This window comes from Doryrhamphus excisus, linkage group LG3 (assembly GCF_037039965.1).
Source record: "Doryrhamphus excisus strain RoL-2023G ecotype Guam linkage group LG3, RoL_Dexc_Guam_v1.1, whole genome shotgun sequence".
In the NCBI taxonomy this organism is placed as follows: Eukaryota; Metazoa; Chordata; class Actinopteri; order Syngnathiformes; family Syngnathidae; genus Doryrhamphus; species Doryrhamphus excisus.
In genome coordinates this window covers 23,514,073-23,535,444 of record NC_136359.1, presented here as the reverse complement: position 1 = coordinate 23,535,444, position 21,372 = coordinate 23,514,073, and the positions used below count along the sequence as shown (strand labels likewise).

Genomic DNA, 21,372 nt, shown 5'->3' with positions numbered 1-21,372 from the left:
AAACAGCAAGAACGTCCAAGTTCAGACCACCAAATATGATTTTGAAGCAGGTGGGAGAAGCACACACACAACAGGAATATCAAAAAAATGTTCCTGTCTGGAGCAAAAATTACATGCCTAATTATCGTAAAGACAATCAGTGATGTACAAAGTGTGGCCCAAGGGCGATTTGCAGCCCGCAGCTTGTTTTTTGTTGGCCTGCAGCATATATTTTTTTATTACATTAAACATGTCTTGGGCGGTACAGTGGTCTAGTGGTTAGCACGCAGACCTCACAGCTAGAAGACCAGGGTTCAATTCCACCCTCGGCCATCTCTGTGTGGAGTTAGCATGTTCTCCCCGTGCATGCGTGGTTTCCTCCGATTTCCTCCCACATTCCAAAAACATGCTAGGTTAATTAGCGACTCCAAATTGTCCATATAGGTATGAATGTGAGTGTGAATGGTTGTTTGTCTATATGTGCCTTGTGATTGGCTGGCCACCAGTCCAAGACAGCTGGGATAGGCTCCAGCACCCCCGCGACCCTCGTGAGGAAAAAGCGGTAGAAAATGAATGCATGGAGCAAAAATTACATGTCTAATTATCATAAAGACAATCAGTGATGTACAAAGTGTGGCCCAAGGGCGATTTGCTTGTTTTTTGTTGGCCTGCAGCATATATTTTTTTATAACATTAAACATGGCTTTTATAAAAATATTACCAATGATTATTAGGGCCACATTTAAAGAAAAACTATTTAAAAGTTCCAATAGTTCCAAAAGTTCCAATATTCCAATATTATAATTACAGGGGGACATATAAAGACATATAAAAGGCCGAATTGAAATAGGTTCTAGCATGGAACCCTGTGGGATGCCACGACTGACTTTTCACGTGTCTGGATTATTTATTACTATTAATGGACACAAAACAGCAGGCGATGTGACAAATAGGACTGAACCATTTTAATGCAGTGCCTTTAATGCAGAGGGTGATTGGTCACACTGACGAGTACATAGAAAGAGTTCCGGTTTGTGCCGCCAATTTTCTAGAAGTTGATAAACGGCAATTTATCTTTTTAAAATGTCAACTTTTAACATACAATCATATATGTTGGATCCCGAATCCAATCCGGAAGTGGAGACGGTACGGTCCAAAGTTACTTGAAGACGTTCTCAATGCTAAGTAGCTTTAGCATTTTAGTGTTCTGTAACATGTAATGTCTTTTGCGGGACTACCTGTGTGTAAAACAAATTCAGGTGGAGCCACTAATTGTGGTGGGAAAAGGCTATTATCATTTTATAAACACATATGTGAAGACTATGAAAGTGGTAATTGCATCTGACGAGTACATAAAAAGAGTTCCGGTTTGTGCCGCCAATTTTCTAGGAGTTGATAATATTGACTTTTAACATACTATCATATATGTTGGATCCCGAATCCGATCCAGAAGTGGAGACGGTACAGTCCAAAGTTACTTCAAGACGTCTCTCAATGCTAAGTAGCTTTAGCATTTTAGTGTTCGGTAACGTGTAATGTCTTTTGCGGGACTACTGGTGGAGCTACTAATTATGGTGGGAAAAGACTATTATCATTTTATAAACACATATGTGAAGACTATGAAAGTGGTAATTGCATCTGACGAGTACATAAAAAGAGTTCCGGTTTGTGCCGCCAATTTTCTAGGAGTTGATAATATTGACTTTTAACATACTATCATATATGTTGGATCCCGAATCCGATCCAGAAGTGGAGACGGTACAGTCCAAAGTTACTTCAAGACGTCTCTCAATGCTAAGTAGCTTTAGCATTTTAGTGTTCGGTAACGTGTAATGTCTTTTGCGGGACTACTGGTGGAGCTACTAATTATGGTGAGAAAAGGGTATTAGCATTTTATGAACACAAATGTGAAGAATATGAAAGTGGTAATTGCATCTGACGAGTACATAGAAAGAGTTCCGGTTTGTGCCGCCAATTTTCTAGGAGTTGATAATATTCACTTTTAACATACAATCATATATGTTGGATCCCGAATCCGATCCGGAAGTGGAGACGGTACAGTCCAAAGTTACTTGAAGACGTCTCTCAATGCTAAGTAGCTTTAGCATTTTAGTGTTCGGTAATGTGTAATGTCTTTTGCGGGACTACCAGTATGTAAAACCACTAATTGTGGTGGGAAAAGATTATTAGCATTTTATAAACATAAATGTATGTATGAATATGAAAGTGGTAGATTATTTTTTTTTCATTTTTTAAGTATGCGATACTTGATTGGACACCCCTGGTCTAAATACTGGAACTGTACTAAACAGTCTATTGGGTTTTATCTCTCTTTATAGAATCATGTTGGGATTAAAGATTTGCAGGCCAAACATCTGATCAGATCTGTTCAACCTGGATCATTCATCAAAATATTATGCACGGCCCCCGGTTTGCCTTTTAAGTTGACCCCGCCCCTCCAAAATTGCAGTTCCTGAGGCGCACTTGCCACAAGCCTGGAGCGATGTTTAGCTAAACCTGCTGGCCTATGTAGGCAGGCAGAGTCCCCAGAGGGCTGAACAATCAGACAATTTCAAGATCATGAAGCATTAAACCAATCCCGGCAGGGTACACTAATTAAACAGCCGAGCCCGGCACAGCCAACCAATCCCCACAGAGCAATTAAATCCATCCCCTCTAAAACACTGTGGAACCTGTCTGGGGAAAACTGCTGAGGAGTGAGCGAGCAAGAAACAAGCGAGAGGGAGAAGGGGAGGGTAGAAAATATCATAACATTCATCTGGAAAAGATACCATAAAGGGAGAATGCAGTCGAAGCCAACAAGGGAAATTGGAGGGAAAAAAAAAGGAGCCTCGATTCGGTTCTTTGTTGCGTTTTTACCTTTTGGTATTGTGAAACAAAATGTCTAAACCAGGGGTCTCAAACTCAATTTACTTGGGGGCCACTGGAGCTAGGGTCTGGGTGAGACTGGGCCGCATCAGGTTTTCCAAAAAAAAAACAAAAACAAAAAAATTTTAAAACTCAAATATCTTACTTTTTATTTTTCTCCACAAAATAAGATGAAAAATAAATAAACAAATCAGGAATAAAGAAAATCAATCAATAATAAATATAATAATAATAATAATAATAATAATAATAAAACGGCAAATAATAAAAACTTAAGAAACCACATATAGTTGGTGGGTAGACAAATTATTTTTTTCAGATTAAAATGAACAAAACATTATTAGAGCCCTGTAGACATGACAAAACACGACTATAGTCACATTTATACTCTTTTTATTTACAACATATTGCGCAACTGCAGGGTCTTGAGACACATGCTAACTCGCAAACTAGAGAGCTAGCGACCTAAACGGTAGCCTCCAAGTTATTTCCTTTAAACTTAAATAGCCAAAAACTTACCACTTCCACACTGATAGGGAGGATAACTATTAACCAGTCATTTAACCTTTAACATGAACATTAATCAAACGTAATAATTTTTTCCGGGTACATGATACCATACAGCATCCATATCAAACTTGCGCCAATTTTATTTACAACATATTGCGCAACTCCAGGGTCTTGAGACACATGCTAACTCGCAAACTAGAGAGCTAGCGACCTAAACGGTAGCCTTCAAGTTATTTCCTTTAAACTTAAATAGCCAAAAACTTACCACTTCCACACTGATAGGGAGGATAACTATTAACAGTTATTTAACCTTTAACATGAACATTAATCAAACGTAATAATTTTTTCTGGGTACATGATACCATACAGCATCCATATCAAATTTGCGCGGGCCGCACTAACATTTCATATCAAGGCGGGGGCCTCAAACTAGTGTCCTGCGGGCCACATTTGGCCCGCGGGCCGCATGTTTGAGACCCCCGGTCTAAACAGTCCTTCTGTTGTCTGTAGTGGCAAATATGTCTATGAGCACATTTAAAAAGGACAAAAATAGTAGTATATAGTAGTACAATTAAAGTTTCCCATGCATAAAACAATGCCAAATACAAATAAATGAACATTTAAGGTTACGTTTCCCTTCACTGAAGATGAGATTGTTGGCAAAGACACGATGTGACAGCAAGATAGACAAGGAAAGGCGGCAAAACACAAAAGTGTTGATCTCGCTGCCACATCGTGTCTGTCAACAATCAAATGTTCAATGAAGACAAAAGTCACCTTTAATGTTCACGTATCCACTTTGTTCATCATTAATATTTATTTAATTACACCTTTTCAATTGTTTTCTACATTTAAATCTATAATTGTAATATAGATTATTATAGAAACACTAAACTATGCAAATGACATCATCTACCACCCCGCACCTCAGATAGGTTGCAGACCTGTGGGAAATACTATATTGACCTACATTTGATTGTTTTTAGCATCTTTAATGCACAACATGTTTCAAAGGGCCCCTTACTTTATTCCCATAATACAACGTTTTACTTTATTTTGTTTTGTTTCTCATATTATGACAAAAAAAGATATTTTTCTTTACTTTTAAAAAATTATATTAAATGGTCAATATTTTCTCTATGCTATAAAAATGATTTTTTTCCCCAATTCAAGTTTATATTTGACTTTTTTTCTCTTTATGTTTTGACTTTATTCTCATAAAATTACTGGTTACTACTAAAATTAAAATTACTACTTATTTGTGCTGTTTTTGTTTTTTTACATTTTCCAAAATTTTTAGCTATTCTTGTGAAGTATCTTTTTGTAAATATGACTAAAATAACGGTTATTTTAATTCATATTATGTTATTATCATAAATTTAAACTTTCACGTTATGTGTCTTTCTTTCCTAATATTTTGACTTTATTCTTGTGAAGTTGTTGCTGATTTTTTATTATTTTTGTTTTTTTGTATTCTTTCAATTTAATAAAAATAAAAATAAAAATAAAAATAAAAATAAAAATAAAAATAAAAATAAAAATAAAAATAAAAATAAAAATAAAAATAAAAATAAAAATAAAAATAAAAATAAAAATAAAAATAAAAATAAAAATACATTTAAAAATAATAAAAATGCATTTAAAAAAAATAAAAATACATTTAAAAAAAATAAAAATAAAAATAAAAAAATCAGCCATGGGCCACACTTTGGACACCCCAGTATTACACCCCCAATATAAATGCTTCCCCTTCCTGTACAATGCATCTATCAGCTCCTAATTCTCCCATTGGGTTATTCCCTGGAGGTTCTTGGACTGAGGAAAGGTGTGTTTTGGAGAATACGAGCCAAGAATGAAGACAAGCTAGCATTTGAGTGGGAGCGACTCCAAACCAGCTGTAAGAACAAGGAAGAGATATTGTAGACTTGCTCTTTTGTCCCCCCCCCCCCCCCCCCCCGAATGAAACGCCATATAAATCACAAAGCCCAGCTTCACGTCTTTACTTCCTCTTCCTCTCCATTAAAAATGATAAACTGTACCTCATGAAGGCACTCGCTCGCTTTAGGGCCCCCGGTCTAACACTACTACTGGTGAAGCGGCACGGGTGCACCACTCAGATTTATTCTTTACCCTCACATTGTTGGGAATGAATAAGAGAGTAATTAGCTGTGCAGGCGATGGAAAACAACTGACTGGCTGGCTTACACAATCAGACCCATCCATCAGTTTTTTGCTACTGCACACCTTCCGTCTAATTTTGTGTAACACATGCGCTATACTCAAAAGGGCCACCGTGGAACCTTGTCCTCTACAAATGGCTGCCACCGTTCCTGGTAAACACAGCACATAATGAGAGCAACCGAAGGTCCCCGAAGACAACTGCAGCGGGTTAGAGAAGCATTGATCTCATGAGTGCGCCGGGCCCGGGAGCACCCGTCACACCGTGCTATCATGTGCTACATGACAAGAGATATTATACAACACATGAAGAGCTTGCAACCAAAAGGCGCTAAATCCATTTTGACTGATTTCGAGAAAATCAGTGATATATAAGTCTATATTGCAAATGAAAGAGCTATCAATATAGGTCATAAAAATGCATGCTATAAAAATCCTGCACACACCATGTATTTTATATATATATTTTAATTTTTTTTTCGGATTTAGCGCCTTTTGGCTGAAATGATGGATTTAGCGCCTTTTGGCTGAAATGATGGATTTAGCGCCTTTTGGCTGAAATAAATTTGAAGTCACCTTTAACTTCTTCAATGGCATTGTTGTCAAAGAATGTAAGGTGCTTTAATGTGCTATGCTAATAAAATAATTACAACACAGAAGCCATTCTCAACATACAATACAAAATAATAATTATTAATTAAATTCATAAAAAATTTATTAAACGCAGTGCTCATATTTGACTGCACCGTGAAGGTGACAGTGACAAAAATCATCTCATTACAAACTCGTTTTTTAGTACAAGTTGGCGGTGTCAAGGTAGAGACACGCCTTTTATGGCGTAAAAAAAACTTCCATGTTACAGAATACTGTAAAAACACAATTTGTGTTCTCCTGAATTGCATAACATACTGTAACTATCATACGTGTACTTAATGTACACAAACAAAACAGGATGCGCACTGATACTGGCTTTCTGTATGTGCAGTGCCAATTGTATTCTTCTCTCTGATTGGTCAGATTATCAATAGATGGGAAACTTGGGCCAATCAGAATAAAGAATAAAGAAAGGGATTTCGCTCCTTTTGGTTGAAATCTGAAATGGAAATAGCGCCTTTTGGTTGAAAGCATAAATTTCATATCACGTTTTTTCATATTTTTAAAAATGATTTCAAGACCAAAATATGTGATTTGGATACACATGACAGAGGTCTATTAAACTCATGAAAAACATGCAACTTAGTGAAAATTGGATTTAGCGCCTTTTGGTTGCAAGCTCTTCACATACAGCACCCCGTTTCTTAAACCAAGAAAACAAAAAAGCGACAAAGCGACATGATGATAAAGGGGCGAGGGGGGGGGGGGTCTTGGTGAAACTGTGATATGAACAAGAAAGGAGCCGTGCTCGATATGTGTGCAGTGGCGTCAGATGGCAAAAACAAATAAAGCCAAGGCCGCGGTGGAGAAACACAGCTCGATATGAACTAGCTGGGCAGAGGGGAAGGGACGGGGGGGGGGGGGGGGGGGGCGTCTGTCAACAGGGAGAGAGGCCACAGCTTTATACTCATGCCGATGAGCCATTACCTCTCTGCTGATCGCCCCCCCCCCGCCCCCGCCTGAAGACGAGGCTAACCTACCACTACAAAGTCGTCCTCCCGCAGACTAATGTGTCCCTTAAGTTTTGTTAAAGCTGGTTATTTACTCCAGCAGAGCAATTGCTTCAGCCTCAGGATAGCAGAACACTGCTATAAAAAAAAAAAAAAAAAAATTTAAACAGCCATCTCTTGTTGTGAAGCCCCCCCATCATCTACCAAGGGTGCGCTTGAGCTGGAAAAAAAAAAATAAAAAATACATCTACTGCTTGGAGACACTGGGGAAGACATTAAAATAGCACGCCATCCAAAAGCACATCATCAAAATCAATTATATGCAATGTGAGAGCATGCCGACTATGCAATATTAAATGAGTCAATGATGCATTCAGGTAGAATTTTCAAGGTATGAATCACAGATTTTTGTCTGTTTTTAATACAATAGAACTCGTCTACTGAGGTCGACACGAGTAGATGCCGATGTAATAAAAAAATGAAATATGGAGCAGTCCTTTGAGAACATACAGTAGGTTGCAACAGTCCAAGTTCAAAAAGACGTCCAACTAAATATTAGTACGCTGATTACATATTAGCCCTAAGTGCACTCACAATGCTAACTCTATAATGGTTTCTCAAAAAGATATTACGTAATCATCTTTTATAGAACCTGTTATTAGTCAAAATTATGCATATTTAAGCAATTTTACTTTTTTACCTAACTTTTGCATTTTCAAGCATAATTGCTACATTAAGTAAAATATATATTTAAAAAAAAACATGGCAGTGTATTACTGTCTTTACAGTGATTATGGTGATGGATGAATCTTCGCCGTCACAAGATGTTTACATAACATGTATAATATATTTGCAGCCTTGTCGCTATCATGGAATAGTGTTTAAAAGACATTATGCAGGGGTCTCAAACACGCGGCCCGCGGGCCAAATGTGGCCCGCAGGACACTAGTTTGAGGCCCCCTGTTCATGTTAAAGGTTAAATAACTGTTAATAGTTATCCTCCCTATCCGTGTGGAAGTGGTAAGTTTTTGGCTATTTAAGTTTAAAGGAAATAACTTGAAGGCTACCGTTTAGGTGGCTAGCTCTCTAGTTTGCGAGTTAGCATGTGTCTCAAGACCCTGCAGTTGCGCAATATGTTGTAAATAAAAAGAGTATAAATGTGACTATAGTCGTGTTTTGTCATGTCTACAGGGCTCTAATAATGCTTTGTTCATTTTAATCTGAAAAAAATCATTTGTCTACCCACCAACTATATGTGGTTTCTTAAGTTTTTATTATTTGCCGTTTTATTATCATTATTCATTCATTCATTCATTTTCTACTGCTTTTCCTCACAAGGGTCGCGGGGGATGCTGGAGCCTATCCCAGCTGTCTTCGAGCGAGAGGCAGGGTACACCCTGGACTGGTGGTCATCAGCCAATCACAGGGCACATATAGACAAACAACCATTCACACTCACATTCATACCTATGGACAATTTGGAGTCGCTAATTAACCTAGCATGTTTTTGGAAATGTGGGAGGAAACCGGAGTACCCGGACAAAACCTACGCATGCACGGGGGGAGAACATGCAAACTCCATACAGAGATGCCCGAGCGGGGAATCAAACTCAGGTTTCCTAGCAGTGAGACCTGGCAAAACAGCAGCAGTCAACTATAATGGGTAATATAAATGGAAAGATGACTGTAGGGGTGTTATTTCATGTCTATAGGGCTCTATAAATATTCATTCATTCGTTCATTTTCTACCGCTTATCCTCAACAAGGGTCGCGGAGGTGCTGGAGCCTATCCCAGCTGTCTTCAATTTGGACAATTTGGAGTCGCTAATTAACCTAGCATGTTTTTTTTTGGAATGTGGGAGGAAACCGGAGTACCCGGAGAAAACCCACGCATGCACGGGGGAGAACATGTAAACTCCACACAGAGATGTCCGAGGGTTGGATTGAACCCTGGTAGCCTCCTAGCTGTGAGGTCTGCGCGCTAACCACTCGACCACTGTGCAGCCTAGACCAAACCAAATGTACCTTATTAAAATCTTTTTTTTTTCCCCTCAAAACACAAGATAATACTAGATTTTATTGATGAAATTGTAATGTAAAATGTAAAAATATTCACATCTGAGAGGCTGAAGTCTGACGATGCTTAAATTTGCCGCTTTGGATCTCAAATTGTACGTCGACGTTGACATAAGCCACCTTTTTTGTAGTAATATGAACATTGTGGACGAGATGAGTTGGTCGACATATCTCTCGACCACCGTGCAGCCCCAAACTGAAACCAGTTAACCATAATAAATGAGTGATTATTATTATTATTATTATTGTAGAAAGCAAAAGCAAAACAACAAAAGCAAACCACACCCATAAGGATTTTAGATATTAAAAACAAAGAGAAAAATCTACTTCTGCAAACCTACAGTTCTCGACACTTTATACGCGTTATCGTCTTCACATTTGAAATGCGTGCAACATTAGAGACTTCTTCCAAATGTCACATGCATGACGGTACAGACAATAACGTCATCCCCGGCAGAGCTTATCAAAAAAAAAAACCCCACGCGGAAGCAGAAGTGTGAAGGCAAAGGAGCACAAGCACAGCTAAAATGATTGGATAGGTATGGAAATCTACTTGAAGGAAGGTCAAAGTGATTAAGCTGACATTAATGACAGGCCTAGTCTCCATGTGAGAATGCTCACCGTAGCCCTCGCTAAACCCATTTGTCATTCCTCTTCCAGCGCTCGAGCATCCGCTTTGAAGTCTCTACCACTAATGCTACACAGTGAGGTTAAACAGCTTAATGCTAAAGTCTGTTTCTCTCCTCTCACGCTCGAATGTTCGCTGCGTCTTATATACCAGGGTTAAGGATTCGGGATTTCACGTCTCAATTTGACCCAGATGGTTGTAGACAACTCCTCTTCCTTCCATCTTTATTGCTAATGTTAAAGGACAATGGGGGTAACCTAAAGGATGCAAGATAGTACAGTGGATGTGTTCATAGTATATCACAGTGGATTATTGATGTCGACATCTGTGGTTGATGAAATAACCCAAACAGAAAAAAAGCCACTGCCTACACATTTGTGATTTTACCCAAAGACATGAACGGTAATGAAGGTTTTTTCTACTAATGATGGTTTGTTGACATGGTTTTCCTTTATTTGTTTTCTTATCTTATATTTGCTCATTTCAGGGCTGCACGGTGGTCGAGTGGTTACTGCACAGAGCTCACAGCTAAAAGACCTGAGTTCAATTCCACTCTCGGTCGAGTGGTTACTGCACAGAGCTCACAGCTAAAAGACCTGAGTTCAATTCCACTCTCTGCCATCTCTGTGTGGAGTTTGCATGTTCTCCCCGTGCATGGCCGAGGGTGGAATCGAACTCGGGTCTCCAAGCTGTGTGGCCTGAGCGCCGTGTTATTTTATTGTTTCATTCATTCATTCATTCATTCATTTTCTACCGCTTTTCCTCACGAGGCATGCTGGAGCCTATCCCAGCCTGGACTGGTGGCCAGCCAATCACAGGGCACATATAGACAAACAACCATTCACACTCACATTCATACCTACGGACAATTTGGAGTCGCTAATTAACCTAGCATGTTTTTGGAATGTGGGAGGAAACCGGAGTACCCGGAGAAAACCCACACATGCACGGGGAGAACATGCAAACTCCACACAGAGATGGCCGAGGGTGGAATTGAACCCTGGTCTCCTAGCTGTGAGGTCTGCGCGCTAACCACTCGACCGCTGTACAGCCTAGACCAAACCATTCATTCATTCATTTTCTACTTCTTATCCTCACAAGGGTCACGGGGGTGCTGGAGCCTATCCCAGCTGTCTTCGAGTGAGAGGCGGGGTACACCCTGGACTGGTGGCCAGCCAATCACAGGGCACATATAGACAAACAACCATTCACACTCACATTCATACCTATGGACAATTTGGAGTGGCTAATTAACCTAGCATGTTTTTGGAATGTGGGAGGAAACCGGAGTACCCGGAGAAAACCCACGCATGCACGGGGAGAACATGCAAACTCCACACAGAGATACCCGAGCGGGGAATCAAACTCGGGTTTCCTAGCAGTGAGACCTGGCAAAACAGCAACAGAGTCAACTATAATGGGTAATATGAATGGAAATATGACTGTAGGGGTGTTATTTCATGTCTAGAGGGCTCTATAAATATTCATTCATTCATTCATTTTCTACCTCTTATCCTCAACAAGGGGTGCTGGAGCCTATCCCAGCTGTCTTCAATTTGGACAACTTGGAGTCGCTAATTAACCGAGATAGTCGAGGGTGGAATTGAACCCTTGTCTCCTAGCTGTGAGGTCTGCGCGCTAACCACTCGACCGCCGTGCAGCCCAAAACACAAGATAATAGTAGATTTTATTGATGACTATGTAATGTAAAATGTAAAAATATTCACATCTGAGAGGCTTAAATTTGTTGATTGGAAATGACCGCTTTGGATCTCAAATTGTACGTCGACGTTTACATAAGCCACTTTTTTTTTTAGTAATAACAACATTGTGGACGAGTTGAGTTTGTCAACATAGATGGGTTGCCAACAACATAAGCGGCACCAACTGAAGTCAGTCAATGTTCATATGAGGACTCCAAGCATTTAAACGCATCGCCGGATCTGCTACCGGCTTGAAAGAACGGCCAACACGAGACAAGTGGTGAATGACGGAATAATGAGCAGATACCGTACGGTACCCGCGGCGAAGGGCAACTTTGAAGCTTTTTAAGCCAGCTCAGCTTTTGAATGAAACGATACAGTCATTATGATAAATAATGCAAGATTGGAGGCGCTCAGACAGACTTACTCTCCGCGACAAAGAGATTACACTGACGCATGTGACATTAACAATATCTGCAAACAAATATTAAAAAAAAAAAAAAAAAAAAACATGAATGAAAAGGCAGACAGACGGCAATTTTCACAGCCGATTTGAAATTGGAAGGTTGGTGTAAATCTGTGCATGTGATGACGGTGAGGGGTGGGGGGTTGGGAGAGAGAAAGGAGGCTGGCAGCCCATCCAGGCTCATGGGCTGCAAAGCAATTTCACTGTTTGGCAATACTGTTGTCTCTGTGTGTGGATTAGAGCTGACACCAGAGCAACTGAGTCATGCTGAAATGTAGTACAATCACAAGCTTTTTGTTCCTGATCTAAAAAAAAAAAAAAAAAAAAACCACGGCCTCCTAAATTCATGGAGGCGAGGAGTGGGAACAGGGTCAAGGAATGGTAATTTTGCCAAATAAGCACAGCGTTGCAACTAAAGGGGCGTGTATTGGCAGGAATCTGGCGATACGATACGTATCACGATAATAGGATCATGATACGATATATCACGATACTGTTAACAAGGCGATTTTTTTTTTGTTTTTCTTGTAGTTAAAAATTATTACATTTTTATTCTATTAGAACAATATGTTATGCTGTATCACAATCTTCATTCATTCATTCATTTTCTACCGCTTTTTCCTCACGAGGATCGCGGGGGTGCTGGAGCCTATCCCAGCTGTCTTCAGATGAGAGGCGGGGTACACCCCGGACTGGTCGCCAGCCAATCACAGGGCACATATAGACAAACAACCATTCACACTCACATTAATTGACAATTTGGAGTCGCTAATTAACCTAGCATGTTTTTGGAATGTGAGAGGAAACCGGAGTGGCCAAATGTGGCCCGCAGGACACTAGTTTGAGGGCCCCCCGCCTTGATATGAAAGTTTAATGTTAGTGCGCCCCGCGCAAGTTTGATATGGATGCTGTATGGTATCATGTACCCAGAAAAAATTATTATGTTTGATTAATGTTCATGTTAAAGGTTAAATAACTGTTAATAGTTATCCTCCCTATCCGTGTGGAAGTGGTAAGTTTTTGGCTATTTAAGTTTAAAGGAAATAACTTGGAGGCTACCGTTTAGGTCGCTAGCTCTCTAGTTTGCGAGTTAGCATGTGTCTCAAGACCCTGCAGTTGCGCAATATGTTGTAAATAAAAAGAGTATAAATGTGACTATAGTCGTGTTTTGTCATGTCTACAGGGCTCTAATAATGCTTTGTTCATTTTAATCTGAAAAAAAATAATTTGTCTACCCACCAACTATATGTGGTTTCTTAATTTTTAATTATTTGCTGTTTTATTAATTACTGATTGATTGATTTTCTTTATTCTTGATCTTATTTTGTGTAGAAAAATAAAAATTAAGATATTTGAGAACAGTGGAATGTTTTATCAGAGCTTTTATTGTAGAAAATCGGAACCAAAGAAAAGTTTATTAATTTTTCTGTTTTTAATAAATGCGTTTTTTTTTTTGTTTTTTTTTTTTTGAAAACCTGATGCGGCCCAGCCTCGCCCAGACCCTAGCTCCAGTGGCCCCCAGGTAAATTGAGTTTGGAGACCCCTGATATACAGTCTATGATAAATGCCTAAAAATATCCATATCATACTTTTTAATATCGATGGAACGAAGTATCGCGATATATCGCCGAAACGATATTTTCTTCCACCACTAATTGCAACATGACTAGAAACAACAACAAACATTTGAGCATAACCTTTTCCTAGTCAGCCCAAACAAAATGCTAATTTTACTTAAATCCTTAATTATCAACTACATTCTGTCATCTACAAAAAAAAAAAGACTCCCTCACCAGTCCCCAGGTACAGTCCTGGCCGGTGGTAGTCCGCAGTGGCCTGGCAGGACAGACCCTGACCCGTCCTTTTCATGCCCACCCATGGAAATGCCATCTGGCTGGTGTGAATGATTACCACGGCAACGGCCGGGTGACCTGCAGCCAGCAGGAAACCAAGGTCACTCCACCTCAGTGCTTTACACTCTCTGTGCCCTCTTTTCATCAGCCTGCAGGTGAATTATTCATCCTAGTCAACTCCGAGGCGCACACATTCGCCACACCAACACTGAAGAGTGCAGACCGTGTACTCCGACTCACGTGTAATCATTAAATACATTCAAACTGAGAATCAACTTTGCACAAAGACGTATATTAAGAAGGAATAAGTGTGAACTTAATAAGATAAATAAAGTAGATCTCGTACTGTATTAGCTTCCTAATACCAAATCTGTTATAGCATATCAATTGTTTGGAGATTTTTACACCTATAAGGGCTACAAATGGCCCCTGAGATGCACTATGGTAGTGTTTTTCAACCTTTTTTAAGCCACGGCACAAAATCTTGTGGCACACCACTAACTACACAAAAATGTTCCAAAATGTCACCACGACCTCACACGTGCATCAATAAGTCTATGGGAGGAACAAGGTAGGTGTTGCCACACGGACCAATATTACATTGCTATGCCAGTCTTTACACCACAGACACTCCACAGTAGCCATGTTTTTACATCACCACTTTTTCTCTTTCCGAATGACCTTTCGGGAAACAATGGTATCCATAAAAAGGAATATTCCGATCTCTTGTCTACATGCGCCGTGAAAATCAACCAGAATAGTCAATAGGGCATGCCCAGTAAAACGTAAACATCAACATCACGTGATACCGACTTCCTGGAGTTTTTCTTTCACTTGTCGGAATAACTCCGTATTGCCAGTTTTTCCTTTGTCCAGTCTTGGAATTTAGTTTGAATCAAAAACAAACTTTGCTTAGTCCAGTGCCGATTGCTGGCCTCCATTTTTAAAAGTGAAGAACGTCTGGATCTGCGTGTTACGTCATATCTGAGCATGCGCTGAAAGAACGCACCCGGGATCAATTTAAACAGGAAAAGATCAAATTCAATCTTGCTAATATTTTATAATTAAACTCATGACATGTTTTATATAGATATATATTTTCTTTTTTAATAAAACTGCACTATACTGAATAAAGTATAGAAGGGTTTAGATTCTGTTCCACAGATGGCGCTAATGCACACTAAAGCTGCTTGCCAACCGCCAATAAACAACAGAAGAAGAAGAAGAACGCAGTCTGACAACTTTCCGTTTGAGCGGGTACAAGATACCTCAATCGGATTGGTTAAAGGAATATTCCATCCCTGTTCAATTCTTTCCGTTTGAGCAAATAAACCAAATCCAATTGGAATATTTGGGTCCATGTATACTATTGACATAATATTTACAAATGATGACTAATAAATGTTAATTATAAAAAGTGATATTGGATAATTCCTCACGGCACACCTGACGGTTTCTCAAGGTACGGCAGTCGAAAATCGAATTAGGCGCACGAGTTGTGTACAGGCAGGAAATAATGTACTACGAGCCGTCGTAGTCCACATCGCTACGAGACCGAACCCGAAGAAACCGAAGAAACCGGAAATGCAACAAAATGAATACCGGTGTTGCCGAGTAAGAAAAATGTGTACACGTTGGCAGGTCAGTAATAAGAAGGTGGACTTCATGCACATTAAAACAGCTGCCACTGTATATTAGACCTGCAACAATTAATCGCTGATTAATCGATTAGCCAATGAATTATCAACTATTTTGATATTCAATTAATCGTCGACGAGGACTATCTTCTCAAACCAAGCCACTAGCCGATTGTTTCATACGGGCCTAACCAACTAATTGTTTAATTGAAACAACGAGATTAATCAACTTAGAAAATAATCGTTAGTTGCGACCCTACAGTACATTTACACAGAATCGAGGTTTAAAGGTGCCGTCAACCTTGATGGAGCTAGACAAACAACCATTCACACTCATATTCATACCTATGGACAATTTGGAGTCGCTAATTAACCTAGCATGTTTTTGGAATGTGGGAGGAAACCGGAATACCCGGAGAAAGCCCACGCATGCACGGGGAGAACATGCAAACTCCGCACAGAGATAGCCCAGGGTGGAATCGAACTCGGATCTCCAAGCTGTGTGGCCTGAGCACCGTGTTATTTTATTTAGGGTCGCGCGGGGGGTGCTGGAGCCTATCCCAGCTGTCTTCGTGCGAGAGGCGAGGTACACCCTGAATTGATGGCCAGCCAATCACAGGGCACATAGACAAAGACAAACAACCATTCACACTCACATTCATACCTATGGACAATTTGGAGTCGCTAATTAACCTAGCATGTTTTTGGAATGTGGGAGGAAACCGGAGTACCCGGAGAAAACCCACGCATGCACGGGGAGAACATGCAAACTCCACACAGACATGGCCGAGGGTGGGGAAAGACAAAATAAGAAGCCAAAAAGTTACCACTTCCACACAAAATAGGAGAACTCATTCATTCATTTTCTACCGCTTATCCTCACGAGTGTCGCAGGGGGGTGGGGGTGCTGGAGCCTATCCCAGCTGTCTTCACGCGAGAGGCGGGGTACACCCTGGACTGGTGGTCATCAGCCAATCACAGGGCACATATAGACAAACAACCATTCACACTCACATTCATACCTATGGACAATTTGGAGTCGCTAATTAACCTAGCATGTTTTTGGAATGTGGGAGGAAAACCGGAGTAAAACCCACGCATGCACGGGCAGAACATGCAAACTCCGCACAGAGATAGCCGAGGGTGGAATTGAACTCAGGTCTCCTAGCCTGTGTGGCGTACGCGCTAACCACTCAGCATTGTTTTTTTATATTGTTAAACGGTACCTTTCTGTGTGACAGTATATAAAGAAGGTTCGGTTTTAACATACGTGGTATAAGATGGCGTTATTCAACGGAACACAAGCAGGAAGTAACACTTTTACGGACATTATGGGAAACACTAACATCTTTAGCAGCGACTCTAATGTCTCGGGTGGGTGTCCTGATGGCTCAGAGGCTGCTGGAGGGCAATTTGATGGGGGGGCTGAAAAAAAAAAAAAAAGACTCATGTACACATCATAAATATTTATCGTTTATCCTTTCAGTGGGGCGACGATGAAGCCGGCAAACAACCGGCCACCCTCACTTCTCTGATCCCGACCAGGATGGGGAAAGCGGTCCAGTGGCCAGGAGCTCTGGAATAACACTCGACACCAACACACACCAGATGTGATTGTTCCTGCTCGGTCGGGCTTTTCGGCTGCCAGCTCTTGTCATTTTTCATGATGCACAACATCAGTCAGACGGCGGCCATGGTGCCCTTGCGCCGGTTGAGGCTGATTTACAAACATTAGCAGGGAATACAATTACACAGTCAACCCCCCCCCACACACACACACACACACCCATCAACCCCACCCCCAAATCCCCCACCCTTATACTGACCAAGCAGCATTTCAGCCATTTAAAAAGAAAAAAAAATACTAACCCAAATTCTTACTGTATTGCAGTACACCAATTCAACTTTGATGGTGCCCAGTGTGGTCCAGGCGGGTACAAATCCAATATAAATACACGCGGAATGGTAATTTAAAATAAACAGCTCACCTGCCACATTCCCCACAGCAGTTGCCAGTCAACCGGAAGCGTCAAAAAGATGACATTTACACAACAAATACTGTTTGTTTTGTTGATCATCAGTGACGACTACCGGTAATGTCCGTCCGGCTTCCGTTGCTACGACGTAAACTTTCCACTTGTCAACACGCATTTACTGCAAATACATAATATTTGCGCTTAAATTGGAAAAAAGGTGGTCGAAAAGCCTCGAAAAGTCAGCCTCTCGACATCCGTCGACGCATAAAATAAAAAAAAAACACGAAGCTGCGTGAAAAGTTGCCGACTCGACGGCGCATTAAAAGTTTCCGTGTATGTCAGCACGTTTTGATAAAGGTTTTCAAAAAAAAAAAAAAACAAAACAGCGGAAAAAAGCGTCTAAATATCAGTGCTGTCCGCGGTGCTGATCCCAGATCGGTTGTGGCTGGCGGAGGCTGTGCTGCTTTGCCACGCTGATCAATGATTTGAACCGAACAAAGGCAGAACGGGGATCAATTTCTAATAAGTATCAATGCAAAGCTACGCTACTTTTCTGCCTCAACCACGCCACAAAGCACAATAAAAACACCGCAGAGTATAAAAGAAGACTTACCGCAGTAGGACCGGACGAGAAAGATAGAAGAATAGACTAACCTGGAGCCGCCGTAGATCAAATTTCTTCCAATATTGAAACATCGATCCTACATCGGCGGCCATCTTGGGGGATATTGAAGAGGGTTTTTTTTTTTTTTTTTTTTCCAGCGGCTGCAATAAATATGTGGGCTGGATTCCCTCTCCTTAAAGAGCCTTTAGGGTCACATAATCATAAAAAAAAAAGAAAATAATATTTTTAAAGAAGTAAGAAAAAAGTAAAATCTAAACGTGTCCGTGTCTCCGTCCAAAATATTAAATAAACAATTACACTTGTATATAATTTTTTGGTTTGGTAAAGTTATCAATATTGACGTAAAGGAGCCCTTGGCTGATCGATACCGTCTGAAAAAGAAAAGGAAGGAGGAGATGAGTACATGAGTGCTGCACAGGGAATTTAGCCAAGCCTACTTTCACTTCTTTCTCTTGTTAGAGATGCTCTTCTTGTACTAGACAGTGGATATAAGCACACTTCTATATACGCTATATTATTAATACATTTTTGGATGACACAATTTCATAACACTGATTTTATTTGCTATTAATCAGTCATTCAAACTTTCTCACTAGTGTCATTTTTATTTTTATTCTAGAATTAAAGCGTTGTGTTGATAAAAAAAAAATGTTATAACATTTTTAAGGTCTGTGTTTTCATTTTCTGTTCAATAATTCATTCAGACTTGTCTCTTTTATTTACTCGTACTATTTAAATATTTTTTTCTATTAATAGATGGCACATATATATGTATAGATAGTATTAAATTTTTATATTATTTACCATATTATTTTTGTTTAATCCTCTTGTACTTTCGAGTATAGCTTAGTATATATACTATTATTTTGTATTATTTTTTGTTTAAAAATTTTTTTTTTAATTTAAATTTTTTTTGTAAAAAAATCCATTAATAATTAATCATTTTTATTATGTTATATTTTAGTTTTTATTCTAGATTTTTTTTCATGTTTATATTCTGTTTCTCTGCAAATGTGCTAACTTATTTTGACTTATTTAACATTGTATTAATTGTTTATTTAAACTGCTTGTATGCTTTTTATATTTTTATTTAAGGTCTGTGCTTTCATTTTCTGTTTTCATTTTCTGTTTAATAATTCATTCAGACTTTTTTCTTTTATTTACTCGTACTATTTAAATATTTTTTTCTATTAATAATTGGCACATATATGTATAGATAGTATTAAATTTTTATATTTCTATTTTATTTACCGTATTATTTATTTTTAATCCTCTTGTACTTTCGAGTATAGCTTAGTATATATCCTATTATTTTGTATTATTTTTTGTTTAAAACATTTTTTTATTTAATTTTTTTTGTTAAAAAACAATTAATAATTAATCATTTTCATTATGTTATATTTTAGTTTTTATTCTAGATTTTTTTCATGTTTATATTCTGTTTCTGTGCAAATGTGCTAACTTATTTTGACTTATTTAATATTATATTGATTAAATATTTTTTTCTATTAATAGTTGGCACATATATGTATAGATAGTATTAATTTTTTATATTTTTATTTTATTTACCGTATTATTTTTTTTAATCCTCTTGTACTTTCGATTATAGTTTAGTATATATGCTATTATTTTGTATTATTTTTTGTTTATTTTTTGATTAACATTTTTTTATTTAAATTGTTGTTAAAAAATCAATTATTAAAAAATCAATGATTTTTATTATGTTTATATTTTAGTTTTTAGTTTTTTTTAGTCTTATTTCTGCTTTCTTTTTTCAAAATTGAAAAACACTTGATTCTTTCCTTTGACTCTTAAAAAAATTGGAAAGCAGGAAGTGAACAAATTCAACAAATGATATTTCAGAAGGTGACATAGTTACTATAACACATTTCCACGGTGTTCTAAGTGACTATACACACAAAACACATCAGCTTTGTGAGGATCCGATGGTAATGAAGTAGTCTGGAACACATTGAACTCTGTTCCAGGACATTCCATCCCTTTCTGACTCCTTGTGCCATCTCCAAAAATAATCTTTGTAACCAATGTGGCTGTAGTCAACAACTTTAAGAACATCCTGATAATATCAAGGTCCTTCTGGAACCCTCGTCAGGCAGGGAGCATTGTTGAATTTGGCATCATGTCATTTTTGTAGTGTTGTTGATGACAACAAACTGTATAAAGTTTTTTGTCTTTTAAAAAAAAATCATAATTTTGAACATGCTATAATAGAAATGTCCATCCATTTTCTACTGCTTATTCTCACTAGGGTGGTGGGTATGCTGGAGCCTATCCCAGCTGTCTTTGGAGGGGCAGGTTGTTTTTTTTTTTTTACAATTATTTATAAATATTTGTCCACTTTTGATATCATGTAGCAAGGATTTTTTTTAGATAACATTCAGGCAGACTTGGAAAAAAAACTGTGATAACGTCCGAAAAAATAATTTATAAAAATTAGTCCGCTACTGATATCATGTAGAAATTTAAATTAGAAATTTAAATAAATTTTGAGAAAACAATATGTGGTGATAACGTCCCAAAAACAAATGTATAAATATTTATCCACTTCTGACGTCCCAAAAGTCACTTCTGATATCATGTCGATTTTTTTGTGGCTAGCTGGCGCTATCTAGTGGACAATATAGATACTACATTTATTTTCATATTCAAAAATGTTATTCATTACCGTAAAAAGAGACATTCGTCTGCTCTTTTAGTGAATGTGTGTCCGTGTGATAAGTTCCCATTATACAGGTGCATCTCAATCAATTAAAATCGAATTGAAAAATTAATTTATTTCAATTATGATAATACAAAACAACAATAATACATTGTAAATGTATTGTATCTACTGGACGGTATACGTACTATAATCTTTACATCCTTCATCAGGATATAAAGATTATAGTTTAATTTGGGGTTGTCATGGCAATTAACAGATAAAAAAAAAATACACAGTAGTGGAAAATTGCTTGTTCTGACTTTCATCAGGATGTTTGCATTGTCCCTTGTTTACTACGTAGTAGTCCTTCAGTCCACTAGGGGGCAGCAGCAGCAAGCAGCAGCTTGAAGAAGGCAGCTTCCTGAAAACCGCTGCCAGTTTCCACTTGTGATGGGAATTTCAGCTCTTGAAAAGAGAGTCAATTTTATTGGCTCGGTTACCGAGGAAGAGTCGGAACTTCATTATAAAGTAAAAGGAAAAAAAGCCGCATCATGGTGACTCTTTTTGCTCGATTGGCATTCAATAA

The 21,372-nt window shown here is 38.6% G+C and overlaps 1 protein-coding gene across 4 annotated transcripts in view; it reads right to left on the bottom strand.

Moving 5' to 3' along the window:
* Window positions 1–18,478, bottom strand: part of cux2b (cut-like homeobox 2b) — a 157,345-nt gene extending 138,867 nt beyond the window's left edge. The window contains exons 1-2 of one of the 4 annotated variants that reach the window (XM_058071248.2): window positions 17,512–18,124; window positions 16,870–16,948 (exon numbers count right to left, since the gene is read on the bottom strand). Coding sequence is in view for 2 of the 4 variants with exons in the window: in XM_058071243.2 (XP_057927226.2) it covers window positions 17,512–17,601 (90 nt within the window). In the remaining 2 variants the exon portion in view is untranslated. Of the gene's footprint in view, window positions 1–16,869; window positions 16,949–17,392; window positions 17,415–17,511; window positions 18,125–18,153 lie in introns of those variants that run through there. The other 3 variants (XM_058071244.2, XM_058071243.2, XM_058071247.2) reach the window with 3 other exon arrangements.
* Window positions 18,479–21,372: the final 2,894 nt, after the last annotated feature.